Source organism: Vidua macroura, chromosome 4, assembly GCF_024509145.1.
Source record: "Vidua macroura isolate BioBank_ID:100142 chromosome 4, ASM2450914v1, whole genome shotgun sequence".
Classification (NCBI taxonomy): domain Eukaryota; kingdom Metazoa; phylum Chordata; class Aves; order Passeriformes; family Viduidae; genus Vidua; species Vidua macroura.
In genome coordinates this window covers 73,929,337-73,955,989 of record NC_071574.1, presented here as the reverse complement: position 1 = coordinate 73,955,989, position 26,653 = coordinate 73,929,337, and the positions used below count along the sequence as shown (strand labels likewise).

The following is a 26,653-nucleotide window of genomic DNA, read 5'->3' as shown; positions in this document are numbered from 1 at the left end:
GTTCTTCAGCCTTTCCACAGAGGAGAGGTACCCGAGACTTGTGATCAATTCTCTACTGACTACAGAAAAAAACCTCTGAAGAAGACATAATCACAGGATGGGTTGGAGTGAAAGGGCACTAAAAGACAAATCTCATTCCAACCCCCTGCCACGGGCAGGGACACCTTCCGCTAGACCAGGTTGCTTCAACCTGGCCTTGAACACTCCCATGGATGGGGCAGCCAGAGCTTCTCTGGGCAGCCTGTACTAGTGCCTTACCTCTCTCACACGGAAGAATTTCTTCCTGAAATCTCATCTAAGCATCTTCCAGTTGCTGCCAGTTTCACAGGCCTGCTGAGGTGTGTCCCACCCTTTGGGACAGAGGCAATGCTATCCATAAAATATCAAGTAACCTGTAGCCCATGCAACATTTCTGGCCTGGAGCAAGGATGGTGTTTGAGACTCCAGAAAAGCCCTCACCTCTTACTCATTGCTGGAGCACAGTTCAGCCAAGGAATGCATTTTGCTGCCTCTCCTGAACTGACTGTTCAGGACTCAACCACAATGACTTCCTAATGCTAATCTCTGCACATCATTAGCAAACCTGTTGGGCATATCAGCAGCTGAGGCTGTTCCTTCAAGGTGGCTATTATTGCATGTGCTTATTAGTATATTTATCTGCCAGTACCAAACACGAGCTGACTCACAGATTCCCAGATAATGCTTCTATGCAATGTTGTTTCTAAAACACACAATCCTGTTATAAAGACACCCCTGGGGCGTGCCTCACTGCGGAAGAGCCCGCTGTTTTTAGTCTGCATTCTCAAACACAGCAGAAGCCAGTTTTGTGTGCTCAGGGTAGATCCTTTCAGCAGAGTCTGCACAAGACAGTTCTGCTCTTTCTAAACCAGCATTTCTTGTTTTGGCAGGTGTCTCATCATCTCCCAATAGTTGTGAACCTGCACTTGCAGCTGTGCTGAATTGGGGGTGTTTTTTTCCCATTCCTTTGCCTCCCACCTTTCCTCCTCGTCTGTCTTTGCTCAGACTGGACACTCACATGATTATGTTGAGGAGAGCTCAAAGCAGAGCAAGAAATTTCAAAAATCTTTTCTGTATTTATTTCATAGATCACAACATTTTACATTTAAGCCACATTTACTTAAATTGAAAAAAAAAATTAAATCCAGCCCTCCAGACCCTTCTGGATTATAATGAAAGACTGTTTCCTCCCAAGGGATTCCATAGAAATCTCCTTCTTGAGCCAAATGTTCTGCTTCCTTGAACAGCTGCACAGGGCTCAAATTGCAGTAGCCATCACCCCAAATTGTGCCTCAGAGCTGAGCTTTTACAGCACAACCTGGGAGCCCAGAGATGCGAGACCCTCTGGGACTGTGAATGGGGTAGGAGTACACTCTGCACCCAAGGCAACAGGATGGAAGCAAAATACAGGAAGTCAGCCTCCATGAGCTGATGGTCTCTTCTTGCCTCTGACTCCATGAACTATCATAAATCCTACACAAAACAGTTGTATGGTAACATCTGCTTCCTACTCTGTTCACTTCTCTCTCCCTTTCCTCTTGACCCCTCTGCCCTGGCACCCAGATTTTGCAATGGCTCACCCAGTGGGGAAAAGGCTGCTGCAGGTCTGCTCCAAGCAGTTTATTCGTCCCCTCTGTGCCACCCAAAACCCATGCCCTGGTGGTACTCCTCCTGATGGAGTTACACTGTCTCTCTCAAGGGAGGAACAAACATGCTTCCAAGGTTCTTTACTCCTAAAATTGGTTTAATCCCCTGTTAAGCCCTGTTAATATGTAGGCATCTGCAGCCATACTGCAGTTAAGTTGCATGAAAGTATTAATCTTGATTTAGTGCTCAGAGGTGCTGATTAGTCATGTATCTTCAAGCCCCAAATATTTCTCCAAGGTGGTTTGAGCTGCTTGGTGGAAGGAGAGATTTCTTCCAACTTAAATTTTTCCGCGATTCCACAGTTCTGCTTACTTCATCTATAAGAATTCACCCCCTATATATATGTGTGTGTTCTCTGTATATCCATCCCCCTCTTTTAGGCATTTCCTACTGTTTAGTGCTATTCATGCAACCTCTAGCAAAATACCTGCTTCAATGCTGTTACTATCCTGGGCCCTATTATCCCTATTATACTTTGCTCAACTATTTTGGAGAACTGGTTTCAATGTAAAATCAGTAACTCTTTACTGGTTTGGCCTGTCACGATAGGAGGAAGCAAAATGTGTTGATATAATCTAAAACCCAAGTTCCTTGTGTGCTGTTTCAACAGGCCACAGACCAGCCCATGGGGAAGTTCCCCTCTTCTTCAGCTGCAGGCACCAGTTTAACTACACATCCATCCCCTCCCACAGAAGTCAGCCAGACCAGTCATTCTCTTAACGATGAGTCCATATATAAAAGTGTGGATAAAATCTAGTTTCATAAGCTTTCTATAAATGTGAGCCTCCGTATCCCAGAGATTCCACGGATAAAGAAACTAATTCAGCCCGAGGTGGCTGAACAACAAGGTTTGCATATGTTCTGCCAACACAGTCCCCAGCCAGTTATTAAATTGATTTAAACCAGCATAACTGCACCCAGGGAAGCAAGCAGCCCACCCAGGGCACTTACTGCTGAATGCTGCTGCTCCAGTACTATTTTACTTAAAGAATTATAGAATCACAGAATGATTTGGATTAGAAGGGCCCTTAAATACCAACTCATTCCACCTCCTCCCATGGCAAGGGACACCTTCCACTAGACCAGGTTGCTTCAAGCCCCATCCAACCTGGACTTGGACACATCCAGGGATGAAGCAGCAAAAGCTTCTATGGGCAATTTCTTCCTAATATCCCATCTAACCTGCTCTATGACAGTGGGAATCTGTTCCCCCTTTTCTGTCACTCCAGGCCATTTTTCAAAGTCCCACTCCAGCTCTCTTGGAGCCCCTTTATTCACAGAATATTTGAAATTGGTCAGGCTGGAAGCAACTACAGCTGCAGTCCGACTTCCCTGCCCAAAAAGGGTCATCCTAGAGTACATGGCACAGGATTACATCCAGTTGGTTCTTCAGCATCTCCAGGCACTGGGGGTGCCTCAAAGGTCTCCCTGGATCTTTCTCATCTCCAGGCTGAACAATCTCAACTCTCACAGCCTGTCTCCAGAGCAGAGGTGAAGTACTATACCATGAAAAAGGAGCAGCTCTCCTATAGCTGATGGTATTTGACTGTTATGAAGCTGGAGCTCCCTTCAGGCAAGAAGCAGAGATTTTTGACAGAGAGTCACCAAAACAGCCCTGGAGCCCAAGGTTGGTGTCTCCTGCCACTGCCTTGGCTGTAGCCAGGGAGGGTGGTTAAAGCTTCAAGCAGCTGAGAAAATGGAGCTCAGTATCTTCTCCCAGAGAGTGAATACCATTCCAACATCTGTCCCAAGAGCTGGAAGGAAGCAACTTGGTATGTGAGCCAGAGGGGAGAGAGAGAGAATTGGTGGTGGAATTGCACCCAGCAGAGGCTGGGTATTGTACAGGGTCTGTCTGTGCTGCAGCTGGAAACACACCTGCATCCCTGGAGCAGTGCCTGACGTCCCTATAGTCCCTCTGATGGGGCCATGCCTGTTCCCAGGAAGTAAAAAATGCCAAGGGAATTGCAGTACCAGGGGCTGACTGGGGAAGGTGTTTCCACCCCAGATATGTGAGTCAGCCAGTGCTAGGCTGCAAGTCAAGGGCAGCAATCACGTTTCCTTGTAGCTGTGTCGGAGAGGGTTGGGCAGCACTGCTCAACTCCCAACGGAAAGAGCTGAGGCAAGGAAGCACTTCTGGAGCCTCTGCAAATGAGTTGGGGAAGAGGAGAGGATGAGGAAGCACTAATCCAATAGCATGTCCTTCACTTCCTACTCTTCCTTGTCAGTAACTCTAGGGGAGGTGAGACCTCCTCAGACGTATGTGGCACCATCTGCCTGCCTGTCTGCACTCTTGGGATGGTGTTAGCAGGGTGAGTCTTGCACCCATTGTGGAGCTGCCAGGGCTCTTGCTCTAGCAAACCACCATGGGTACCAGCTGCCCCCGCCAGCCCCGACATCAGAGCAGGGGTCGCTGAGATCAGACACAGCAGAGATGCTTCTCCGTGAGAAACACAGAATGTCTAGTGGCCCTGAACAATGCACAGCCTGTCTTCGCTGTTTTGTCTGGGTTTGGTTTTGAATATACAGAAACTGTCTTGCCTCCCTTTCTTCCTCCCAAGAACACCCTGAATAATGCTGGCACCTCCTTTCTTTTCATCCCCTTCCCTGAGCTGAATGTGTGGAGGGTCACATTGTGACTCTGAATGCCTTTTGATATCCTCTTGCTGGGCTCTGTGTTGGAAGGAAGGAGGGAGACAGAGCTGTTTGTACAGCACTCAGGCTCTCCCTGACGGCATCTAAGTTTCTATTGTTGGTCAACGATCTTTCAATTACTTGCTACACTTGGGACTTTGCTCCATGCTTGAAAAAAAGGCTGATGTAGTTAACATGTTACTTCCAGAGAGCAGGCTGGACCTGGATGATTCCTCTGAGCAGAAGACTTGCTTGCAAACACAGCCTTTCTTTTTATAGATATTGTGGTTTGAGCATGTAGTTGGCTTTTTCCTTGCAGCAAATTTACTATTCAGTATAAATTAAAAAAAAAAACAACCTGTCAGAGATGGCTCGCTGAAATGATTTTTCTGTTCCCAAGGCACACAAGTATTTTGACTTTTTTTTTTTTTCTTTTTCACTCTTTATTCTTTATACAATACTTTGATTTTCGTTGTTAAGGTGGAGGTTATCTCAAAATATGCCAGGACTTTGGAGGAGTGGTTTTAGAGAGATTATGGCTCTGGGCTGGAAGCCACACTTCCCAGGTCTGGCCCTTACTTTAGTATTTGGTCTATATAAATCAACATTTTCCCGAACAGATACCTTGATTTCACAGTTACCCAACTTGAGGCCATCAAATGCTGCTCTTCAGAGCCTACACATCCTCCCCCTAAAATCAGATGGAGATAAATTAATTCCATGAATCTCTGTCAAGATATGACCACAAAATAGAAAATCTACAAGAAAGAAACAGAGCCAATACACTGCAAGTAACTTGGCTGCTGAGATGCTTTTTGCTGAACCTGGGTGGATCCAGCAGCCTTCCTGATTCTACATATGATCTTTAATGTCTCTTCCCGATTCTATATATGATCTTTAATGTCCCTTCCAAGTTAAAACATTCTATGATCCTATGAAATACTGTTTATTTTGTATTACATGGAAAACCAAACCCCAAACTTTTGTAATCATTAGAGTTCTTCCAGGGCCCTGCACATAACCCAAGTCCACATGATGTTTTCACAGTCTCACTAACCACCGTGTCCTCAACAGCTTTGGAAGAATGCACTGCTCTTCATTTTCTCTCCCATTTTCTGTGCTTAAGTTTTATTAATAGTTTTCCCCTATCCTAAAAATCTAAAGCAACTGTGCAGACGTAGTTATTATTCTGTTACTCATCATTAATGTGCCTGCAAATCTCTAGACCTTTGTTCCCAGCAGCACTTGAGTTACTATATTTCTGCCCTTATTAAGCACTTTTACAAATGACCTTTGGCCATCCACATCTAAATAAAGGAAAAAGAGAGATCAAACTAGATCTCTAGCAAACTCTGAATTTATACCTAAATGTGCTTAATAATTGGCTTTGTATAGTCAAACATGCTCATAGCAGGATTTCCAGTTGGGTGGGTAGAAAATAAAGGGTTTCTGTGCTTACTCCTGCCATTCTGACATTTGTATTAGCTTGGAAACTTGGGCGGAAAAGCTCTTTGGTATGAGGGGGACTTGTGCCAGTGTGAGGTCTGGGACAGGATCAAGGGAACCAAAACAAAGATGAGTTGTTTGCAGGAAATCTGGAGAGTAAAAAAAAAAAATTAAACAAGTCCTTCAAATGACCCAATGAGTGTTTTGAAGGAAGAATTGGGGCTGTTCAGCCTGGAGAAGAGAAGCCTTCAGGGAGACCTTTGAGCACCTTCCAGTGTCCAAAGGGGTTACCAGAGAGCTGGAGAGAAATCTTAAACAAGGGCCTGGAATGACAGCCACTGGAATGACTTCCATTGCCAGAGGGCAGGTTAGAGTAGATATTAGCAAAAATTCTTCCCTGTGAGGGTGGTGAGGCCCTGGCACACATTGCTCAGAGAAGCTGTTTCCCCAATCCCTGGGAGTATTCAAGTCCAGGTTGGACAGGGCTTGGAGCAATCTGGGACAGTGGCCCCACCCATGGCAAGGGGTGGAGCAAGATGATCCTTAAGGTTCCTTTCAACCTAAACCGTTCTGGAATTTTACTATAAGACCACGAGGCAGTTTTTTCATGTAGAGTTGTCTCACACACGTCCACAGGCAGCAAACAATCATCTTGAGTGAATACATTTTGGTCTGGGCATGACTGTGTTTGGATTCAGACTTCACTGGTGCTGTGGAAGTGAAACACTCAGAGGTGAAGGAAAGAGGAGTTTTGGGGAAAATGGAAGGACCTTCAACAGAAGAGGCAGGGTGCAAGGTGCTGAGGATTTTGGTATGTGGGCAGAGGTTGTAATGGGTGGAAATAGCAGGTTGGGTGAGGAGTAGAAAAAATGGAGACGCTGGGTTACAAGATAATTGGAAGGAGTTGATTTCAGGCCCTTGGCTAGGGAGTTATTTCTGAAGGTCAGGACTCCTGTGAGCTCATCTCAGCAGCAGATAAAAAGCTTGTACAATGCAGCATTATGCTTATGGTTTCATGTGATTTTTGACCTCGAATATCACCATGACTTGATCCATGTTGATAAACATACCATTGAACCAGCCTCCTAGGGCAGATTCACTGTTTACATGTCTGTGATACCCAGCTCAGCCATGACTCAGCCATCAGCAATGATGTTCTGACCTTATTAATATCAATGTAAATCTTCTTAATGCAGACATAATTTCACCCCAGAGGCCAATTCATTAATTAGCATGTCCTGCTATCCTGTCATTGGGCATATGAAGTGGGTAGTAACTTGGCTTATATATGGAGCAAATATGTGCTGAGTAAATATGGATTCAACTGCACACATAACGACAACAGATGGGGCCATAAATGTTTGGCAGCAAGAGTGAATAGAGGTGAGTGTAACTCCTCATTCCAGACCTAATTCAGTGCTGGTGGTACTTGCATGTTGTACTTGCTTGTTTATAGTTGTCTAAAATCAATGCCCATGGAAACGGTTGCTTATTTCACAAACCGCACAAAGTTGTGTGAGTCATAGAATATCATGGATAGAGTAGCCTGAGTGGGAAAGGATCCACAAGGATCATCAAGTCCAGCTCCTGGCTCTGCACAGGACACCCCACCAACCCCATTCCCTGCCTGAGAGCATTGTCCAAATGCTTCTGGAGCTCTGGCAGCCCTGGGGCCTCCATAAACCCTGGGGAGCCTGTTCAGTATCTGACCACCCTCTGGGAGAAGAATCTTTTCCTAATATTTATCTAAACCTTCCATGACACAGCTTCAACCATTCCCTTTGGTTCTGTCCCTGGTCACCAAAGAGCAGAGATCAGTCACTGAAGCATTGCTCTGATGATATGTTTTCAGCTGTGATACACAGGGCTCTTCCATCCCTCAAGGTAATCCCCTCCCTATGTGTAGTTTGCAAAAACACCTTTGTCCTGCTGTGCCTGTTGCCAGGAAAGGGTGTTTTAACCATTCTAGTATATCTATTATGAAATATTTTTGTCTTTTGAAATAAAAACAGCCAAGTCAGAACTCTGGGCTAACCTAACTCCTCTCCTTCCAAACAATATATCATGTCAGCAAGTTGCCTGTGAATATTAAATATAAAAAAGAAAAAACACAAACAAACAAAAAACCCCAAGAAACAAACAAACAAAAAACAACAACAAAAAAACCCAAAAAACAAAAAAAAACCCAAAAAACCAAAACAAAAAACCCACAATAAAAAAAAAACAAAAACAAACAAAACCCAAACAAAAAAAAAAACAACCCAAAAACAAAACCAAAAAAACCAAAGCAAAAAAAAAAAAAAAAACCAACAAAAAACAAAACCATAACAAAAAACTAAACCAAACCAAAAACAAGAACAGCCCAAAAACATTTTTGAACATTTTTTGCATGTTAAAATGAGACAGATTAAAGTTAATATAACAATAATTATCTCCTGCAGCTAATATTTGATACAGACAATGCCAGGGAGGACAGCGTCATCGCTAACAAGGCTAGGAAAGGATTTCTTCTTTTGTGCAACACTCAGAGGTGTTACTCTTCTCCCAAGTATTTGAGATTTGCTACAGGCAGCTGATGAACACTCTGTTAGGTGGGCTGTTGTTTTATTGTCAGAACTCTCTCTTCCTGTTCTCATTCACTGGGTGACCCTTCTTAACTCTTTTTTTAAGTGATTTAAAGTTTGCTTGATAAAAAACAACCATCAACCACTGCACAGATCTAACAATTCCAGCTATCTGGTAGAAAACCTTTTGATTCCCCAACTGCAAAAACCTTTTGAATTGCTAATTTCCCAGGAAAGCTGGGGCTGCCCTATCCCTGGAAGTGTTCAAGACTAGGTTGGACAGAACTTGGAGGAATCTGCACTATGGGGTGATGTCCCTGCCCATGGCAGGGGGTTAGAATGAGACGAGCTTTGAGGTCCCTTCCAGCCCAAACCATTTTGTGATTCAGTGATTCTATGACTTTTAAGGAACTGCTGTGGGGAAAAGGGTGGGGAGAGATCCAAGGATGGATCGCATCTTTGTACTTTACTTGCCTAGCTGGATAAAAACCCACATAAACTGTTGAGCATAAAAGCAGTTTGCTAAATCTGACACCAGTGAAGAGAAATTCAACTGATATCTAGGATGGGCACAATTTCTCCAAGTTTATTTGCACCCTTACCCTATGTTTTTACTTTCTGTCTTTTGTGCAACAGAGAGCTATGTTTGGCAAGAAAGGGGGGAGCAGATGTTGTGAAAATACAAGTACTGTTATCACTGATAACTGCAAGTGAACAAAAACAGATGCAAGGAGACACAAAGTAGAAGATGGGGGTAAGATTGGACAGCAGATGCCAACCCCAGCCCTGAGCTGGCTATATCTGGCTAATTCATGCAGTGTTTTAGAGCCATGCCAGCAACACTTCCACTGTTTGGAACCTTTTGGCATCACTTGGTGGGAGCAACTTGTGCTGGTAGCACCTGTGTGGCTGTACTGGGTTTGGGTGACCAGGCTTTGATCTGGGGGTGGCTCCTGTGAGGAGGTGCTGGAGCCGTGGAGGGTGTAGGGGTGCAGAGATCCACGTGCAGCTTGTGAACACCCCATGGCAGAGCATGGGGATGCCCAAAGGAGACTGTGCCCCCATGGGAAGCCCACGCTGGAGGAGGAGCAGAGTGTGAGAAGTCCAACCCCTGAGGAGGAAGGAGCGCAGTGACAATGTCTGAGGGACTGAGCACAGCCCCATTCCCTGTCCCCCTGCACCACTTGGAAGGAGGAGGGAGAGAAGCATGAAGGAAATTGAGCCTGGGAAAGAAGGAGGGGTGGGGGGAAAAGTGATTTAAGACTGGAGTTTATTTCTCATTGTCCTGCTCTGATTGGATTGGTAATAAATTATGACAGTAACTGGTGACTGATCTCTCCTTGCCCTTATCCCAGCTATGACCCTTTCATTGTATTTTCTTTCCCTGTCCAGCTGAGGAGGGAAGTGAGAGCAGTTTTAGGAGGCACCCGGTGTCCAGCCAGTGTCACCTCAGTGACAATCCAGTGACAATCCAGAGAGCAGTGTCATGCACTGCCTGTATCCTGAGCTGGCTGACTCTCAGAGCCAGACTGGCTTTTCTGGCAGCACCTTGGGAAATGACTGGGTATCTGAATCCACAGATTCAGGGCATGCTGGCAGTTGTCTGTGTCCCAGGAATATAGATGTATGTAGAAATAGCCTCTCTGTGCCTCCATTTCTGTATAGCCTACAAGGGATTTGCAACCTATTTCTCATCACTCACACGTTTTTGGTTTTGGTTGCCTTTGAATACCAGGTCAGCCCAGCCCAGCAGTTTTAAATTAAACCCAAGATTTCATCCTCCTTCTTGAGGCTTCAAGCAGAAAAGGCAAAATCTGTGAGCAATGGTTTTGCTAGAGATAATTGACTGACAAGAAAAAAACAACCACTCTTTAGAATGGTTGTTTTCTTTCCTATCTGCTCAACACTGTTCGTTATCCCAGCAATTGACATAGAAATCACTAAGGCTCCTACTGAGAACCTCCCTCAGACAGGTAAATAACATTTGAATTTCTAAACACAAATGAAGTGTTTAAATATGGTGAGCGGGCTATTTCCCAGTCTGCTGTGTGTCTTTGCATTGCTGCACCTAAATCCTGGTCACCCTTTTGGAGGGAAAAATGTGAATTGTATCTTTTTCCCTTTTTTTACTTTCAATAATAAATTCTCAGCTGTTGACATCTTTCCTCACTCAAAACAATTTGTGTAAGTCCAGACACAATCATATTGCTGGAGACAGACCAAAGGTAACAGTTACCCAAGACCCCAAACACTGTCATGTTTCTCATGTCTTTTTCACTCTTAAAAATGAAAGGTCTGAAATTTTCATCCTTCCTGCTGCAAAGGATATCCTTGCTGTGTGTCCAACAGAGTTTTCTGCTTTGCCACAAATTCAGAAGAGAATGACTTTTAACTTCTTTATTCTTCTTCCCCAGGCCTCAACTGTTACAAATTAAGGCCTAGAAATCCTTGGAGATCACTAGCTTGTTTTCCAAGGTAGGAGGGTATCCTGTTCTTCAGATTCTCTCTCTCTCTCTCTTTTTTTTTTTCTTACGCAACTAGAATAATAAAATCACAGAGTGGTTTGAGTTGGAAGAGATCTTAAATCTCATCTCACCCCACCCCTGCCATAGCAGGGACACCTCCCACTGTCCCAGGCTGCTCCAGCCCCAGTGTCCAGCCTGGCCTGGGACACTGCCAGGGATCCAGGGGCAGCACCAGCTGCTCTGGGCACCCTGTACCAGGGCCTCACACCCTCACAGGGAACAATTTCTTTCCATTTTGCTTCCTAGGTTGCTCAGAGCCCCATTCAGCCTCATCTTGAACACTTCTTTTCCCTCCCCTTCAGCCTCGAGGTCTCCCCATGCCTCAAGCCCACGCTCACAGTGTGTGGGGTGGCTGGGGGCATTCCCAGCCCAGGGGGGACAAATCCTCACCTCTGAGGGGACCTTTTCAGGCTCACCTGGGGTACAGTGACACCCTGGAATGCTGGTGGGACAGCCCCCCAGCCAACCTGTGTCCACCATCCATGGGAGCAGTGGAGCCCAGCACGGCGTTGCTCCATCCCAGGGCAGTGCCCGTGCCCTGTGTGGCACTGCCGGGACACCTCCAGCGCTGGCGCAGCCCCGAGCCCCCAATTCAGGACGGACACTACGGGGCTGGAACGTGCCCAGGGAAAGGAACAGAGCTGAGGAAGGCTCTGGAGCACCAAGCAGGGCTGAGGGGCCTCAGTTTGGAGCAAAGGAGGCTCAGGGGGGACCTTGTGGCTCTGCACAGCTCCTGCCAGGAGGGGACAGCCGGGGGGTCGGGCTCTGCTCCAGGGAACAGGGACAGGAGGAGAGGGAACGGCCTCAGGCTGGGCAAGGGGAGGCTCAGCTTGGACACCAGGAGGAATTTCTTCCTGGAGAGGGTGGTCAGGCCTTGGAAGGGGCTGCCCAGGGAGGTGGTGGAGCCTCCATCATCCCTGGAGGTGTCCAAGGAATGCCTGGATGTGGCACTCGGTGCTCTGGGCTGTTTGACAAGGTGGGGGGGGGGGGGGGTGTCACAGGTTGGACTGGGTGATCCTGGAGGGCTTTTCCTACCCCAGTGATTCTGATTCTGTTACTCCCATTACTCCTTTAACTGGGCCAGTGCTCGTGTTGTATCTCTGCCAGCTGCTGCTTTCTCACCTGTAATATTTAACTAATGGGGAGCAGTAAAGGGGCTTTAATTTTACAGCTCAGTCTTAAATCGACTAATTTCCTGGGAAATGCCATTTCATGGTTTGGGAATTGCCATGTGCTTTAAACTCTGCTTGTCAAACTTGCTGAGATGAGAAGCTCACCCCTAAGTGAAGAGCTCTGCAGCTGTAGCACCTAACCAACAACTGCTTCCACTCTCTCTGCACCAGAGACTGTAATCAGTGGAACCGATCCTGTGACTGTGATTCCCTGATCTGTCCCCTCCCCGCCGCCATGGCCGCGGCGTGACGTCACTGGCCCCGCCCTCCCAGTTCCCCCCCAACTCGCGGCCACCGTAGCGGGATCGGCGGAGGCCCCGCGGCGGCCGATGGTCCGCGTTGTGCCGCCGCCCCCCGCCCGCCCCGCTCCGACCCGGCAGCGGCCGCAGATGGCGCGGCGGGGACCGGGCAGGCGGGGCGGGAGGTCACCGGCACGTCCGCCGCCGCCGCTGCTGGCGCTGCTGCTGCTGTTGGTGCTGGGCCCCGCCGCCGCCGCCGGCGAGGAGGTGGCGGTGTCCAAGGAATGCGACAAGCCGTGCGCCAACGGCGGGCGGTGCCAGCCGGGCACCGGGCAGTGCGAGTGCCAGCCTGGCTGGGTGGGCGACCAGTGCCAGCACTGCGGGGGGCGCTTCAGGTGAGCCGCCGCGGGGCGGGGCGCGGGGACATGCCCTGCGGTGGGGCACGGAGCGCGGGGACGTGTGGGGTCGGCGTGGACGGGCGTGAGCGGCTGGTTCGGGGCTGGTTCGGGGCTGGTTCGGAGGTTCGGGGCTGGTTCAGGAGTGAGGAGTTAGGTTTGGGGTACGGGGATGAAAGGCTGGTTCAGGGGTGAGGGGCTGGTTTGAGTGAGGAGTTCGTTTGGACCGTGGGGATCGGGCCGGTTTGGGGTACGGAGGGGAGCGTGTGGCAGCCACATGAGTGGGATGGGCATGAGTGGCAGGGCAAGGGAGAAAGGAGAGGACACAGCAGTGGCTCGGTGGCCCGAGTCAGGTTTCCCAAAGGAGCACTTGAGGGAAATAGGGAGCTGGGTACGAGAAGCAGGTTTGGGCACTCAAAAAGGGGTGGGAGGCTGAGGAGGGTCCAGGGTGGGTGAGGGCAGTAGCGTCGTGGTGCAAGGGGAAGGGCCGGGTGACAGTGAAGGGGAGGGGCGGGACCAGGTGAGGTGAAAGGTGAGCGGCAGATGGAAGTGACACTAAAGGTGAGTGGCAGGTCAAGGGAATGGTGAGGGACACTCAGGTGATGATAAAGGTGAGCGGCAGGTGCAGGTGATGGTAAAGGTGAAGGACAGGTGCAGGTGATGGTAAGGATGCACATGTTAGGGCAGGATAGGAGTGTGTTGAGGGGACAATAGGGGCTGGGTCTCTGGGCAGTGAGGGTGTGAGCGTGGGACTGATTCAGGGGAATGTGGGTGTAAAGGGATGGGCAGGAGTCATGCAGGGGGACACAAGGGATTTGGATGCAGAGGGAGAGGTGGGTGTGCAAGAACAGGCTTGAGGGGTGATGGCAGCATGGGTGTGATGGGGTGACAGTGTGGAAGGTTTGGTCTGGAGATCCTCAGAGGAGGTGAGTGGTTGGGCTTCCTGGGGAGCTCTCAGAGCAATGGGATATGGATGTTTAGTGCCCCAGTTGGCAAGTACAGGATGTTTGTTATGCAGAGGCACCTCTAAGGGGGCTGAATTTTTGGTGTTGGTTGGCTGGGGTTGCACAGGCATAACTGGCGATCCGTTGTGATTCTAAGGGGCTGTGTAGGAGCAGGGATGTGGTTGTAGGGCACTGGATCAGTGAGGTCTGGGTGTGATGGATTGAGAGCCAGGAAAATGTTTGGTTTAAGTTTTAGTAGGTCCAGACAAAAAGTAATGCTGGAGGGGAGTGGGTAGGGGGATATTTTTTTGACAGCAGGGTTAGGTTTGGGAAATGTTTATAAATGGAAGTGTAAGGATGGTGGGTGAATGGGGGTGGCTTTGAGCGTGGATGTGGCTGGAGCTGGAAGCCGATGGAAGCCGTGAGGAGCAGGTGGACAGAGGAGGACAGTGTGGGTGTGGGGCCGGTTCCTGGGCGGGGAGAAGGACTAGTGTGTGGATGGGACTAGATCACACTTAGAACAGGTTGGAGGAGAAGGATGTGCAAGTGGGCGTTAGGGCTGTGTGGAGACTCTAGAGGTGTTTGGAGGGGGGTTAAGGAAGCTCCTCTTGGCAGATCAGCAGGTGCTGGTTTTGGTTAAAGGTTATTTCGGGAGAGGTATGTGCAGGGGTGAGAAGCAGTATCCTTATGGGAGTAGCTGGCATTTGGAAGGCTCATCTTCTGGAGCTGTAATGCTGCTGGCTCTTAGGGAGGGGCAGTGGCAATAGCAGCCTGGTGGGAAAAAGCTCCTGGGCTTGCAGGGAGACAAGACTGGGCAGTGGGAGGGGATTGAACAGGACAGAGGTTATTGGGAGAGTCCTGCTGCTTCAGAGTAATTTTTTTGGAGGAAAAAAAGGCTCAAGGAGGGCTCTGGGCAGGGGGATGGAATTCCCTGGCTCTGCACTGGTTCAGGCCACGTGCAAACGACTGTGTGTGGGAATGAGGGGTGTCTGCACAGGACAGTGATTTTTGGGCTATATGCTGATGGAAAGTGCATTTCTGCAATGCTAGGGGCAGTTCTTTTAGTGTTGGGTTACTCGGTTGGGTTGTGTGCCTGAGGTGTATCCCACTGGATGAGAAAATGGAAATCTTCATGGGAATAGGCTGAGGATGCTCCCTGGCTTCTTCTATATTATGGCAAGGATTTCTGTAAGATGATTACCTGCCTTGGATTCGTCAGCTGTGGCAGTGAGAGAGCCAGTGTGTGTCTGCATGCATTAGGTAAATTCCCTGGCAGGGCTGATTCCTGGAAAAGAAGGAAATGAGAAAAGGATGATTATCCTGGGCAGTGACTGCTTTATTGGGGAGCTAATGAAAGTACCAAGCACCCTTCGGTGATGCTTCTTATGGATTTGGGAGAAGGGTAACTGTCTATATAACCTGAACTCATGGAAGAAAAATACTTTAGTTTTTTTATTCATATTTATTGACAGTCTGTAGATGAGTGTGTATTGTAAACAGTTTGACAGGGGTTTTGTATGGAAACTATTCCAGGCTAGGCAAGTCCTGGAAGTCCAAACCTAGCTTTTAAATGTCTTTTTGCCACTGTCATGATAAGCATTTTCTTTTAGCTGGGAGAGCGCTTTAAGGAATAGCCTCATACCTGTTACTTTCTTGGAGAAACTTAGGATATTTGTTGTTTTAAGGGGACTGGGTTTGAGAGTCTTCCTTTTCGAATGGTAATGCCAAGTAAAAAAAAAGAATTGGTGTATATTCACTGCTAATAGAACCTAAATTTTTTATCATCTTGCCTGTTTTGATAAAACTTTTTTTTCTTTCTGGCATATAATTCTAGTCTAAAATTTTGACTGAAAAAATAATACATGTTTTTCTCTGTAGGTGGTTGATTTGTCTGTTTATTAGTTTATTAAGGAGTTCAAATTTCCAGTAATGTTTTTAAACTTGGAGCTCTGAGAAATGCAAAGAAGCAGTGTTCATGGTTTTGCAGTCATGTGTCTTCTTTCACATGCCTTGAGTTTGCTCTGTCTCCTGTCAGAATTGGCTCTGCAGGAGGTTTTTGTTTGGTTCACTGTTGTCAAGAGTTTGGCTTTAGAGGACTGAATGTGTTATTAGATGCTGTAGATACAAATGGGAAGTAGAAGAGCAGGTGAAAATAATTTTCTAACTGCAGCGTGTTCTGTGTGCTTATCTGCTGGACTGAGAGATATAATTAAATTCGGCATTTTAATCATCCTATCTTATCTAGATGTATATGATGACTGTATTTGTGGCCTTGACTGTTTTCATTTACATTGTAAAGATACACCTTGTGCTTCAATAACCTACTAATCTCTCACATCTTCTTGCGTTCATAGTGAAGGATGAAATTGTAGCATCAAGTTGCAGTCTTCTAATATTCCATTTCCCTTTTTCCCTGGGAAAACTTTTTTTTAGACTGCAGTTAGATGTAGGAGTAACACACACCAGATCAGTGGTGCTTTTTAGAGGTGGAAGACTGATTTAGGAAGGACTTAAGGTGACTTTTTTTTTTAAATGTAGAACCAGCCACTTTAGTTGTTCAAAGATAAACATCTTGGTGTTAACAGAAGCTGAAACAGAAAACACAGAATGTGCCTGATGTGCTTTTATCTTCTATTTCAGTACAAACCTCCAGAGGGCTCTGGGCTGGCTGGAGGCTGCTATGGGCTTCGAGCTGCCATGATGGGCAGGAGAGGAGCTGCTGCTGGGAGGGATGAGAAATTCCCTAGTCACAGAGCTGCAGCAGCATCCTGAGATAACATTTGGAGCAGTGGGAGCTTGGGAGCTCCAAACCTGAGAGTGCAATTGGCAGCATTGATTATTGTACAATCAAAAAGATGCTGCACACTTGGTTAACAGACTCTTCAAAGCACTGTCTGCAGCTCAGTGATACAACCTCTCATCCTGCCTAAACTGAGTTGTCAGCCAGCTGCCTAATTAGCAGATGGAATTAAAGGTGGAAAAGCCCTCTAAGATCATTGAGTCCTGCTGCCCCCCAGCACTGCCAAGACCACTACTAACCATACCCACATGTTTTTGAGCACTTCCAGGGATGGGAACTCAGCCACGTTCCTGGGCAGTCTGTTCCAGCGCCTGACCAACCTTTCCATTAAGACATTTTCCGCAGTATACAGTCTATCCCCCCACCAGAAGTGCAACTTGAGGCCATTTCCTCTTAGTCCTGTCTCTTGTTCCCTGGGGGTAGAGCCCGACTCCCCCTGGCTGCATCCTTCTGTCAGGGAGTTTTAGGGAGTGAATGAGAATGAGCTCTTCTCATTCTAACCCTGAGTTTTTCCAGGCGGAGCCCTCCCAGCTCCCCCAGCCACTCCTCACCAGACAAGGCAAGTAAAGCACAGAGCAAGAAATGACCTCTGGTTCACTTACATTTATTGTCCTGAGATTGTAAAGGGTTGGATTAACAAATTCAGGATAGTGATTGACTTCTTGAAAAGTCAGTGTACGTGGACTGTGTGTGTAGACTCACTGATGGGCAGTTTGATGTGTGATGGTAGCTGAAAGTAATATTTTGGCAGTATAATGAAATACCAAATGATTCCAGGAATATGGATTTTGTGTGTAAAGGCACTAGTGCTCCTTTCATGGTAATACTCTTTTTGTGGTGGGAGATGGCAAATGCTAAGCAGGACTTAACCATACATACAACCTGACAGCTGGGGAGTAAAAAACAGATCAGAGTGTATCCTTTAAACTCCCTTTTTAGTAATATAATGGGAGCAGTTATGTGTTACTGATTAGATGTAATGAAGGACTTGGTGGTAGTAGAGTGTGCTTGGCCAAAGAATATTACAGTGAAGAGGAATTTTATCTCTAGCTTTGTGTAAATCACTACCTGAGAGAGTTGTGAGCTGGAAAATAACTATCACAATTCTCTTTGTTAAATAAATAGGAACTTTTGATCAAAAGCTTAAATATAAACTGTTGTCTTTAAGAAGCTAACTGAGGCAGTTTGTCGGTTTTGGAAGGTCAGGAAGATGTTTAATAGATCCAAGGATGTTAGCAATTTGAGTCAAATCAGTTTAAGTGCTCAAATTAGATCTGGGGGCTGCATTTGTGCCTGATCCCCATTCTGTTCTTCCCTATTCATTAAGATATTATTGTGCTTTAAAATGATTTTCTCTTCCATGCTGCTTAATGAAAGGTTTGCTCAAACACTGTGCACTGGTAAAAAAGAATAAGCTATTCAAGTAGGAAATACTTAAACATCATCAATTTTAATGAATACACTGAGAAAAAAAAAAGTACAATTATATGTTTTATATGTTTTTATTTATTTTATTCTTGGAGGTATGTATAGATATCCTTATGCATGCATGTCTGTTGCGGTGCATTTGTAACACCGCTCGTCTATATTTCTGTCTATCCATATATGTATATAATATATAAATACTATCTATTTTGTGGCTTGGAGCAGCCTGGTCTAGTGGAAGGTGAAGGAGGTCTTCAAGGTCCTTTCCCACCCAAACCATTCCATGATTCTATTTAAATGATCTGTTCATTGAGAAACTCATGGGTAATATTTAATCTGAATTCTGTGTTGTTGCTCCTCTCACTGTTTTATTGGACAATCTGATATTTTACTAGGGCTGTTTTAAGAACAAAATTTCACCTGTGAAATAATTCAGTATTTTTGAAATATCTGAGTTGTTCTGCAGTTTTTGCCATGCACTAAACGAGCAGCATAAATATTTGACTTGCGGGAGGTTTTGTTAATACTTGCAATAAGCTCGCTGCTTATTTTCTGCTTTATAGTAAGGAGGCAGTAGTGGAAAATTCAGAGCAGTCAGACAAAACAGCTCATGCTGGATCCTCCCCATCATCTCTGCCTCACACACATCCAGTGCCTTGCCTGTTGGAGCTTTAGTTGTTGGAATTACTGAACACTCCATGTGTGAGAGGAGTAAGTTCTGTCCTGTTCCTGTCTTCCTGCTGAGCATGTCTGAGATGAGACCTCCTGGAACAGAGCAGATAAAGGATAACATTCCTGTGCCTGCCAAATCCAGGAACATATCACCGACTTGGACTTACAAACGCCTCCTTATCTGCAGCGGTCACCATTTGTCTCATTTCTCTGTTTCTGTAAGTATCAGGGAATACCTGCCCTAGTCCCTTAGCACTTGTCTGACACTGCTCTAGATTTTTCCAGTATTTCAGGTTCCTTTCATTTTGGCTGCAAAATAATCACAGAATGGTTTGGGTTGGAAGGAACCTTAAAGCTCTTCTCATTCTAACCCCCTGCTATGGGCAGGGACACCTTCCACTAGACCCGGTTGCTCCAACCCCTGTCCAACCTGATCTTGAGCACTTCCAGGAATGAGGCAGCCACAGGCTCCCTTGGAAACTAAAAAAATAAACTTGAGTCCAACCAGGTGTTTGTTACCATCTTCATCAGTTCACCTTTAACATGAATAACTCACATTTAAATACCAAAAAATGACTGAGATCAGCACTGTTTTCACAGAAAATAGTTGCTTTCTTTAATTAAAAAAAAAATCTAGGACCAACAATCCTTTTATCCCATGTCCTGATAAATTAAAATACTATTTGAAATACATGTGATGTATCTAACTTTTGTGGCTTGTTCCTCTGAAGCTTTTGTGAGCGATCAAATTTCAAACCCTGAGCTTTCTGCACCTAAGATGTTTATGAAATCCATGCTGAAAATCCTATATTTAGGTAATGCTGCTGCTGACCAAGCTGTTGTCTTACTGTATTAATTTAGGATACCCTTGGGTCCTCTTTTCTTGAACAGTTTCATTGAAAAATTTTATTCCGGTTTGAAGTTCTAAGCACAGCACTTGGAATTACCTTCTTGACCAGACAGAGCTTTGCTTTTTTTTTCCTGCACTCAAAATATTCCCTGCACGTAGGAGCTTTTAAATCACATCTTCTAAAGCATTGTGAGAAAACAGAGTAAAACAGGCTGAAGATGAAGTTGAGAATGATGTGATTTTGTAAGCGAAGTAGTTTTGGGGGAGGAGGGAGCTGCTCCAAACTGGAATTCACTGTAAGAAGGACCACAGCAGGTTTATGCCAGTGCTCTGTTCTTGTACAGCCACATGCTCACATCTGCCCATTAAACCACTGCAGCATCTCGGAAGCTGGGCTGGAATATTTGGTAATCAATTTTTCAGTAGTGAACAGAGATGATAATTTGCTGGTATAATTTGCATGGTTTTGAAAGAAATACTAATTTAGTCACTGAAACACTGGAGCAGTAACGACGTTTGCTTTTTGTTTCCTGCTTTTGTTTCCTTGCTTTATTTATGGCTGATCCTCGCAGAAGTTCCTTTAGACCTACTTGACACTGTCACTTTTCCTTCTTTTGCTCAAAATAAATATTTATTTGATGGAGAGACAGGTTGCTTGCCAGGCTTTTGGTGGATGTGTGCTGCATACAGATGTTTCCAGGCATGGTTTGGGCTTGAATGGGAAATGCTTGGGATATTCAGAATGTGAGGGCTTTGTCCTTATTGCAGAGTTGTGACATCATTAGGGTTGTTAAGAGCCCTTAATTGCACACAGAACAAGCTTTATGTAGCAATCTGATAACCTAAATTTGGGACGTTGGCATAGTGGGGGATTTGGAGAATAATTGAAAGAAAATGGACTCTGTTTTGGGCTAAGTGTCTTAGTGCATCTTGCATGATGAAGAAGAATTTAAATGTTTTACTGACAAACTGAGCAATATTCCTGCTAAAGAGGGGCAGCTGATCAGAACAGATTGTGAAAAGTATTTCTTGAACACCCCATGATCTGGAAAATATTCCTGGTCCTGGTTGTGGCTTCACTTGCTAAAACAAGTTTTCTGCAGTATCACCAGATTCAGAATTTTCAGTTCCCTGAAAATGCAGTAGTGGAATTAAGCTGGTTTAGGGGAAACCATGCTGACAGAGGTGGTCTGGGCATTCCAGCCAAGGGTTTTCCAGTGTGTAAACTACCTTTTATTCCCTGCCGTGCCTGCTGGGCTCACAGCTGCAGAAGTGAAAGCGCTGTTGTACACAAACTTAGCTCGGGTGTGCTCAGTGCATGTTGCAAAAATTTAAATAGGGGGTTGTTGCTTCATGTAGGTACAGGGTGTTACACATCATCTTTGGGGTGAAAATTATCTGTAATGACCATTACCAGGAGACAGTGCTGCTCAGCTTTATGCAAGATGTATAAATACAGCTGTGAAAATCCCAGATTTTGTATTATTTGCCTTTGCCCTCTGTTTTGTGATTTTCAGAAACCTTCTTTTGTTTTCTTTGCTAGTGTCTGTAAGCTGAAAGAAAAAAATAAGGAAAGTTGTGTTAGGAAAACACTCTTTGGAAGACTTTCTTCTTAGTGTTTGTATTGCTTGAAAATGTAATATTTATCTCCAAGGTGGTGCTTGTCTACTCAAAGGATAAGAAGCTTGGCACAGATGAATTAGCATTTTTTTCTAAGCTCCTTTTATAAACTCAAATACAGAAAGTGAGAGGTATTTTTCCATTCAGAAAATTTAGGTTGGGTTTAATATTTTTTCATTGCAAAGGGAAGGAATGTCTTCAATTACTTTATGATTAAAAGCTGTTTAGTTTTCAGTCATTGCAATGAAAAAAAAATACTCCTGCAGTGGATCAGCTGTGTATTGAGCGGCTTTAGTGTTTTGTTTTTTTTTTTTTTTTTTTTTTTTTTGTTTGTTTGTTTGTGGTGTTTTTTCTTTTTCCCTTCCTCCCCTCAATTTCTTTGTGCTTGTGTCATTATCTCTTTCCTGGCACAGTTTGGTCATTTTCCACATGTTGGTGTCATGTCACTGCTCCGAGATACTTTGAATGCAATTGCACTATCTAGAGAAAATCTAATAATTCAGGTTTACCCTGAGCACAGCTTTTAGATTTCATTGCTTGTTACAATCAAGAACGTGTTTGAGTTCCTCTAAAACAAGCTTTTCAGGGTGGTTTTGTGAAGGTTTTTTGCGGCAAGGTGCAGCATGTTTCCTGCCAGAGTTGTGCACCTGTCTGTTTAATGATTAATTTACACAGTCAGTCTCCCATTAATCCAGAGTGGAGAGTGTCACTTGAATTTTATAGTGATTTCAGAGTTTAGATCTCTAGTGTCTGTTTGCTACATTGATCTTGTGTGAAGTCATCAAAGGTGATGCTGCAAAGATTTCCAGCCTTTACAAGACCTGAGTTTCAGAGTACTGTGGAACTGAAGTGCTGACTGGGCAGGCCAGTGCTACAAGAAAAAAAAAAAAAACCAAAACTCCAGCATTGTTTCCTATTAAGGATTTTAGTGCTGCTAGCAAAAAGTATACTACTGTATCCAAATTGTGAGCATACATTGAAGTTGCTGGCTTGCTGGAAGCAAAGTATTGCATTCCAAATAATATAGTGATAAATAATTAGTTTTGAGGTCACTGGTGATTTTAATTTTAATTTTTTTCAAGGGGAGATCAGGAACAGGCAGAATTGTTGGGTGAATTGCTTTTAGTTTTGTTGAAAAATTAGAAATTTATTGTTGTTCAAGATACACTCTCCATCTGCATTTATGTATAGTTGCTGCCTCCTTGTTTGACAGTGTGTCAGTGCACTTTAGTTAAGGGATTGATTTATTACATTGAAACGCGTAACAGGCAGCTCTATAAATTTGGGTCAGTCGGTGTCTTTCTCACAAGCACAGGTTGCAGTGACTCTTTAAATTCATTTTGGGAATAGTAATGGGTGTTTAAGTACGCTCTCGTTCAGCTTCTGGAGGATGAATCATTTTGAGGAGGTGTTGATGTGGTTCAAAGTCAAAACCAGGATTTGACTTCTTGCCTATGCACACTTTTTCTGAAACATCCATACTAATATTACTGGAATTTTAAATTAATTTTCTTGTGGATACTGCTGATAGTCTGTTAACTTGTTTTATCTGAATTTATGTGATGAGCCCAAAGAAAACTCTAGAGCTGCTGAAAGCATGTTAAACCAGTAATTTGTGGATCATTTTCAGCTTTTCTCAGTACCTGAGCTGATGAGAATTTCTGGGACAGCAGGCAAATGTCAGTACCAGCAGAATTCCCTTATGTGGGTACAATAACAATGGTACAATAACAATTTCTATGCAAGTTTGGTGTTTGAATGTGAGAGAATGGGGATTTGGATTTCTGGTAGAAACAGGAATGTGTGGTCTGGTTGGAAAAGCTGAAATTACTTTATAGCCTTTAACTTTACTGTTCCCTTTAGAATAGATGATGACAGACTTCAGGAATCAATACAGTTCATCATCTAATCCCCTTGGTTCAGTTTCCCTATCAATTAATTAGGACAAATTATTTATATGGTCTAAAGATGTTCTGATGATGACTCTATTTACATAGGAATTTGGAGGTTTGGAAGCATATTTAATGACAGTTTGGCATAGCAACTGGTATTCAATTGTCTATTCTGAGAATAATACTGCCCTACAGAAGAAATGTGGTTAATGTAACTATAAATATGCCTAAATCATCTTCACTGAGGCTGATGAAAAAGGATATTGTGTGTTAAAAGTGATGGAGTTTAAATGTGATCTTAATTTCTCTATTCAGCACTTACAGGAATTTGTCATATGATATGGAAAGACAAGAAATCACAGTGTGGGAATTGTGTTATCAGATCAAAGCCGGTTGAGGCATCAAGAGTGGCTTCTGTGCCTGAGCTTTGCTTGCTTGCAGTGCAAGATGTACGTGCATTAGTTAGGACGTGGTGCTGGAGGAGACATCCTTTGCTATATTGCCACTGCCTAAATCCCACTGATTTTCCAGTATCCCAAGGCAGGTAGGATTGAAGCATGAGTGCAGCCGTGAAAGTATGGTGACTCACACTATGGAGTTGTAGACCTGGGCTCCTCAAGCAGTGCCCTGTGGTAAGACAGGTTCTACATGAGTTTCACCAGTGCCAGTGAGATTGGCTGGGCTGGAGGTTCTCCCAGGGAACATGGAGGGAGCGCTTTCCCGTTTTCTTGTTAGGTTGATGTAACTTCATACGTCTGTTCTACACTTTGCCAAGGGCAGAGGCACATTCCACTATCCCATGTTGTCCCAAGCCCCATCCAACCCGCTTCCAGGGATGGGGCAGCCACAGCTGCTCTGGGCACCCTGTGCCAGGGCCTTACACCCTTACAGGGAAGAATTTCTCCCCAATATCCCATCTAACCCTGCCTGCAGTCAGTGGGTCAGCATTCCCCCTTGTACTGTCATTCCATGTCCTTGTCCAAAGTCTCTCTCCAGCACTCTTGGAGCTGTTTTAGGTACTGCAAGATGCTGGAATTTCTTCCTGGAGCTTTCTCCAGGCTGAACAAACCCCAGCTCTCTCAGCCTGTGTCCATAGGATTCCTTGCTTTTTACCTGTGGATTTGAAGAAGAAATTCTGTAGGAGACAACCATGTCTATTGATTTTTGTTTGCACTTGAATTTTTCATACGTTTCGTATTGATTTAAAGGTATAAATTTGCAGAAGTCTGAGCCCTTCATGGCTAGGCTTTGTGGGTCTCTCTGGGCATCAAAGCTGTCTTGCGTTTCTGTGGTAAGTTGGATAAATAATAAATCAATTTCTGTCATTCACTGAAGGAAATCTTTCTGTTCAGGTTTAGGGAGATTAACAGGATTCTACAGACACTACTGAAAGTGGTGTTTCCTTAGTGTCTTGTAACACACTGAAAATATGAAAGTGCGTGGATGAAGGCCACTACCCATCAATGCTGGAGGAGATAAACCACTATGGATGATCTCTGTAGTAACTGTCATATCTGACAGCTGAACCTGGAAAGAAGAAAAAGCACCCATTTTGAGGTCAGAAAGCATTGTGGAAAGTTTTTAAATTCTCCTAAATTAAACATGTGATAAGAGCAGTTAAAAGGTGCCATGCCTGATGGCCATAGTGAGTGTTGGAAGCTTTGACAGGCTGGGCTGTTATCTCCTGAAGATTAACAGCAGGTCAGGACTGTGACTTGGCACAAGATGCTTTCCCTTTAATCTCCAATTAAATTAAAAAAGCGCCAGATAGCTATAATTTTAATGGGGTAAAATATATGCACACATATTTTTCCCCTTCTCATGACTGACTCACATTTCAGCAGAGGTTATCTTCTAATACCTTTGAGTCCTTTTATAAGCTTTTTTTAATAAGTTGTACATGTTCATCATTAGGTCTTTAAAAACAAAGTCTGGAAAAGCTTAGCCCTGGTGAGTTGTGTGTCGCTGTAACTTCTGCGAGGAGTGAAAATAGTAGGAATGGTAAGTTTAGAAATTTTCTTCTTGGGTTTTCTTTTGGCAGCTACTTGTGTACATAGTATGTGTAAAACGTATGTAATATAGGTAAAGCGCTACGATTTCTGAGATGTGGAGTCAAAGTAATTACTGTGCATGTCACTTATATTCCTAATATATGGTATTTTATTTAAGTAATGGAGCTAACGAGAAAAGAGAACAGGTCAGCAGAGTAAAATAGTTGTACAAAGTAGTTTTGATATATGTAATATGAAGTATATTATGTATCATCTCATCCTGATCTTCCTAGCAAAGGTCCTACTGATTATGCAGTAAAATATCTTAAAACATTGCTGGCACTGAATACTGTTTGAGATATTCCTGGACACACAGAGTAAACTGAACCCAAACTTTTCAGGTGGGGGATTTTGAAATTAAACCCTGCTTAGGATCTAAAAATGTAAATAAAATATTGTTATGAGCTGCCTTTTGAGGAACCCTATCCATAGACTGTACAGGATATGCTTGTTCTAAATGGGCACTGAACTAAAGGTAGATGGTGGCGATATGCCACCTGAAGTCTTATTCCAGGGCATCTTCAGATATATTCCTGCAGGAGAGAAGGGGAGACTGAGGACAGAGCTCACCGTGAACTGCAGTTCCTCCTGAGGGGCAGCTCTGGTCTCTGTTCTCTGTGACCAGTGACAGGACCCAAGAGAATGACTGAAGCTGTGTTAGGGCAGGTTTAGGTGGAGATCAGGGAAAGGCTCTTCCCCCAGAGGGTGGTCAGACACTCCCCAGGGAATGGTCCCAGGGCTGCAAGATCTCCAGGAGCATTTGGGCAATGCGCTCAGGCAGAGGGTGGGATTGTTGGGTTGTCCTGTGCAGAGCCAGGAGCTGGACTCAGTGATCCTTGTCAGTCCCTTCCAACTCAGGATATTGTGTGATTCCATGTGGAAGTAAAGCCAAACCCAGTACAGCTGTCTTCCCTGCTGTCCTTAATTCCTAGTGATACCCATAGCAAACTAGTGGCAGCAAACTGCAACAGGATTGAAAATGGGGAAGGGAAATTGCTGTGCATCACTTGGTCTGGTTTGGGGGTTTTCTTGGGTTTTGTTTTTTTCCACAGTCATGGTTTGTACCTTGAGTTGTTTTCTGTGTTTTCGTTGAAGTTTCAATTCAGAAGGGTTATAGCACACTTCCCTCTCCAAGTGCATTAATACAGGATAGAATTACAGGACTGATTTATGAAGTGGATAACCACTGTGATGCTGAATTGATTGGTACAAGGAGGTGCTTTGCAGCCCCTGCAGACAGGCTGGGTGCTATCAGACTGATGCCATCAGAGTCTTACCTGCCAATCTGAATGTACTTTTAGAGAGCTGTTTCCACACCAAGCTTTTGGAGAATGGCCAGTCCTTTCCCAAGTTGGCTGTTAAACTGCAGAGCCCATACCGAGCACTAGAGGTGAAAACATGGGACATGTGTTTACATGTCTTGTTACTTATGCACACCGAGGGAGTTTGTAGGACTCCTAGTCATAACATTTGCATTGTGTTGCCCTTAAAATAGTCCATGTTGTACTTTGTCCTGATTATTTGTGTATTGATGGCATTCACATTCACTGGTTCAAAAGAGATTTTCTGCCTTTTTCATTGCTACTCTTTTAATCTTAATACTTTGATTAGATTTTCAGAAGTTTTATTGTATCCTCTATATCCTTAATACAATTTTAAAACCTTTTCTTCATCTAATTATAATTGAATTTTGCCCTTGAGCAGGTGTATGAATAATCTTTAAAGAGCAGTTTTAAAACTAGGGTGAAGAAAGTGAAGAACT

The 26,653-nt window shown here is 44.6% G+C and overlaps 1 protein-coding gene across 4 annotated transcripts in view; it reads left to right on the top strand.

Moving 5' to 3' along the window:
- Nucleotides 1–12,320: 12,320 nt before the first annotated feature.
- The window catches only part of ATRN (attractin), a 148,461-nt gene continuing 134,128 nt past the window's right edge, over nucleotides 12,321–26,653 (top strand). For 3 of the 4 annotated variants that reach the window (XM_053975387.1, XM_053975389.1, XM_053975388.1), the window contains exon 1: nucleotides 12,343–12,637. In XM_053975387.1, coding sequence (XP_053831362.1) covers nucleotides 12,393–12,637 — 245 coding nt within the window. In that variant the 5' untranslated portion in view covers nucleotides 12,343–12,392. Of the gene's footprint in view, nucleotides 12,638–26,653 lie in introns of all 4 variants that reach the window. The other variant, XM_053975390.1, reaches the window with a different exon arrangement.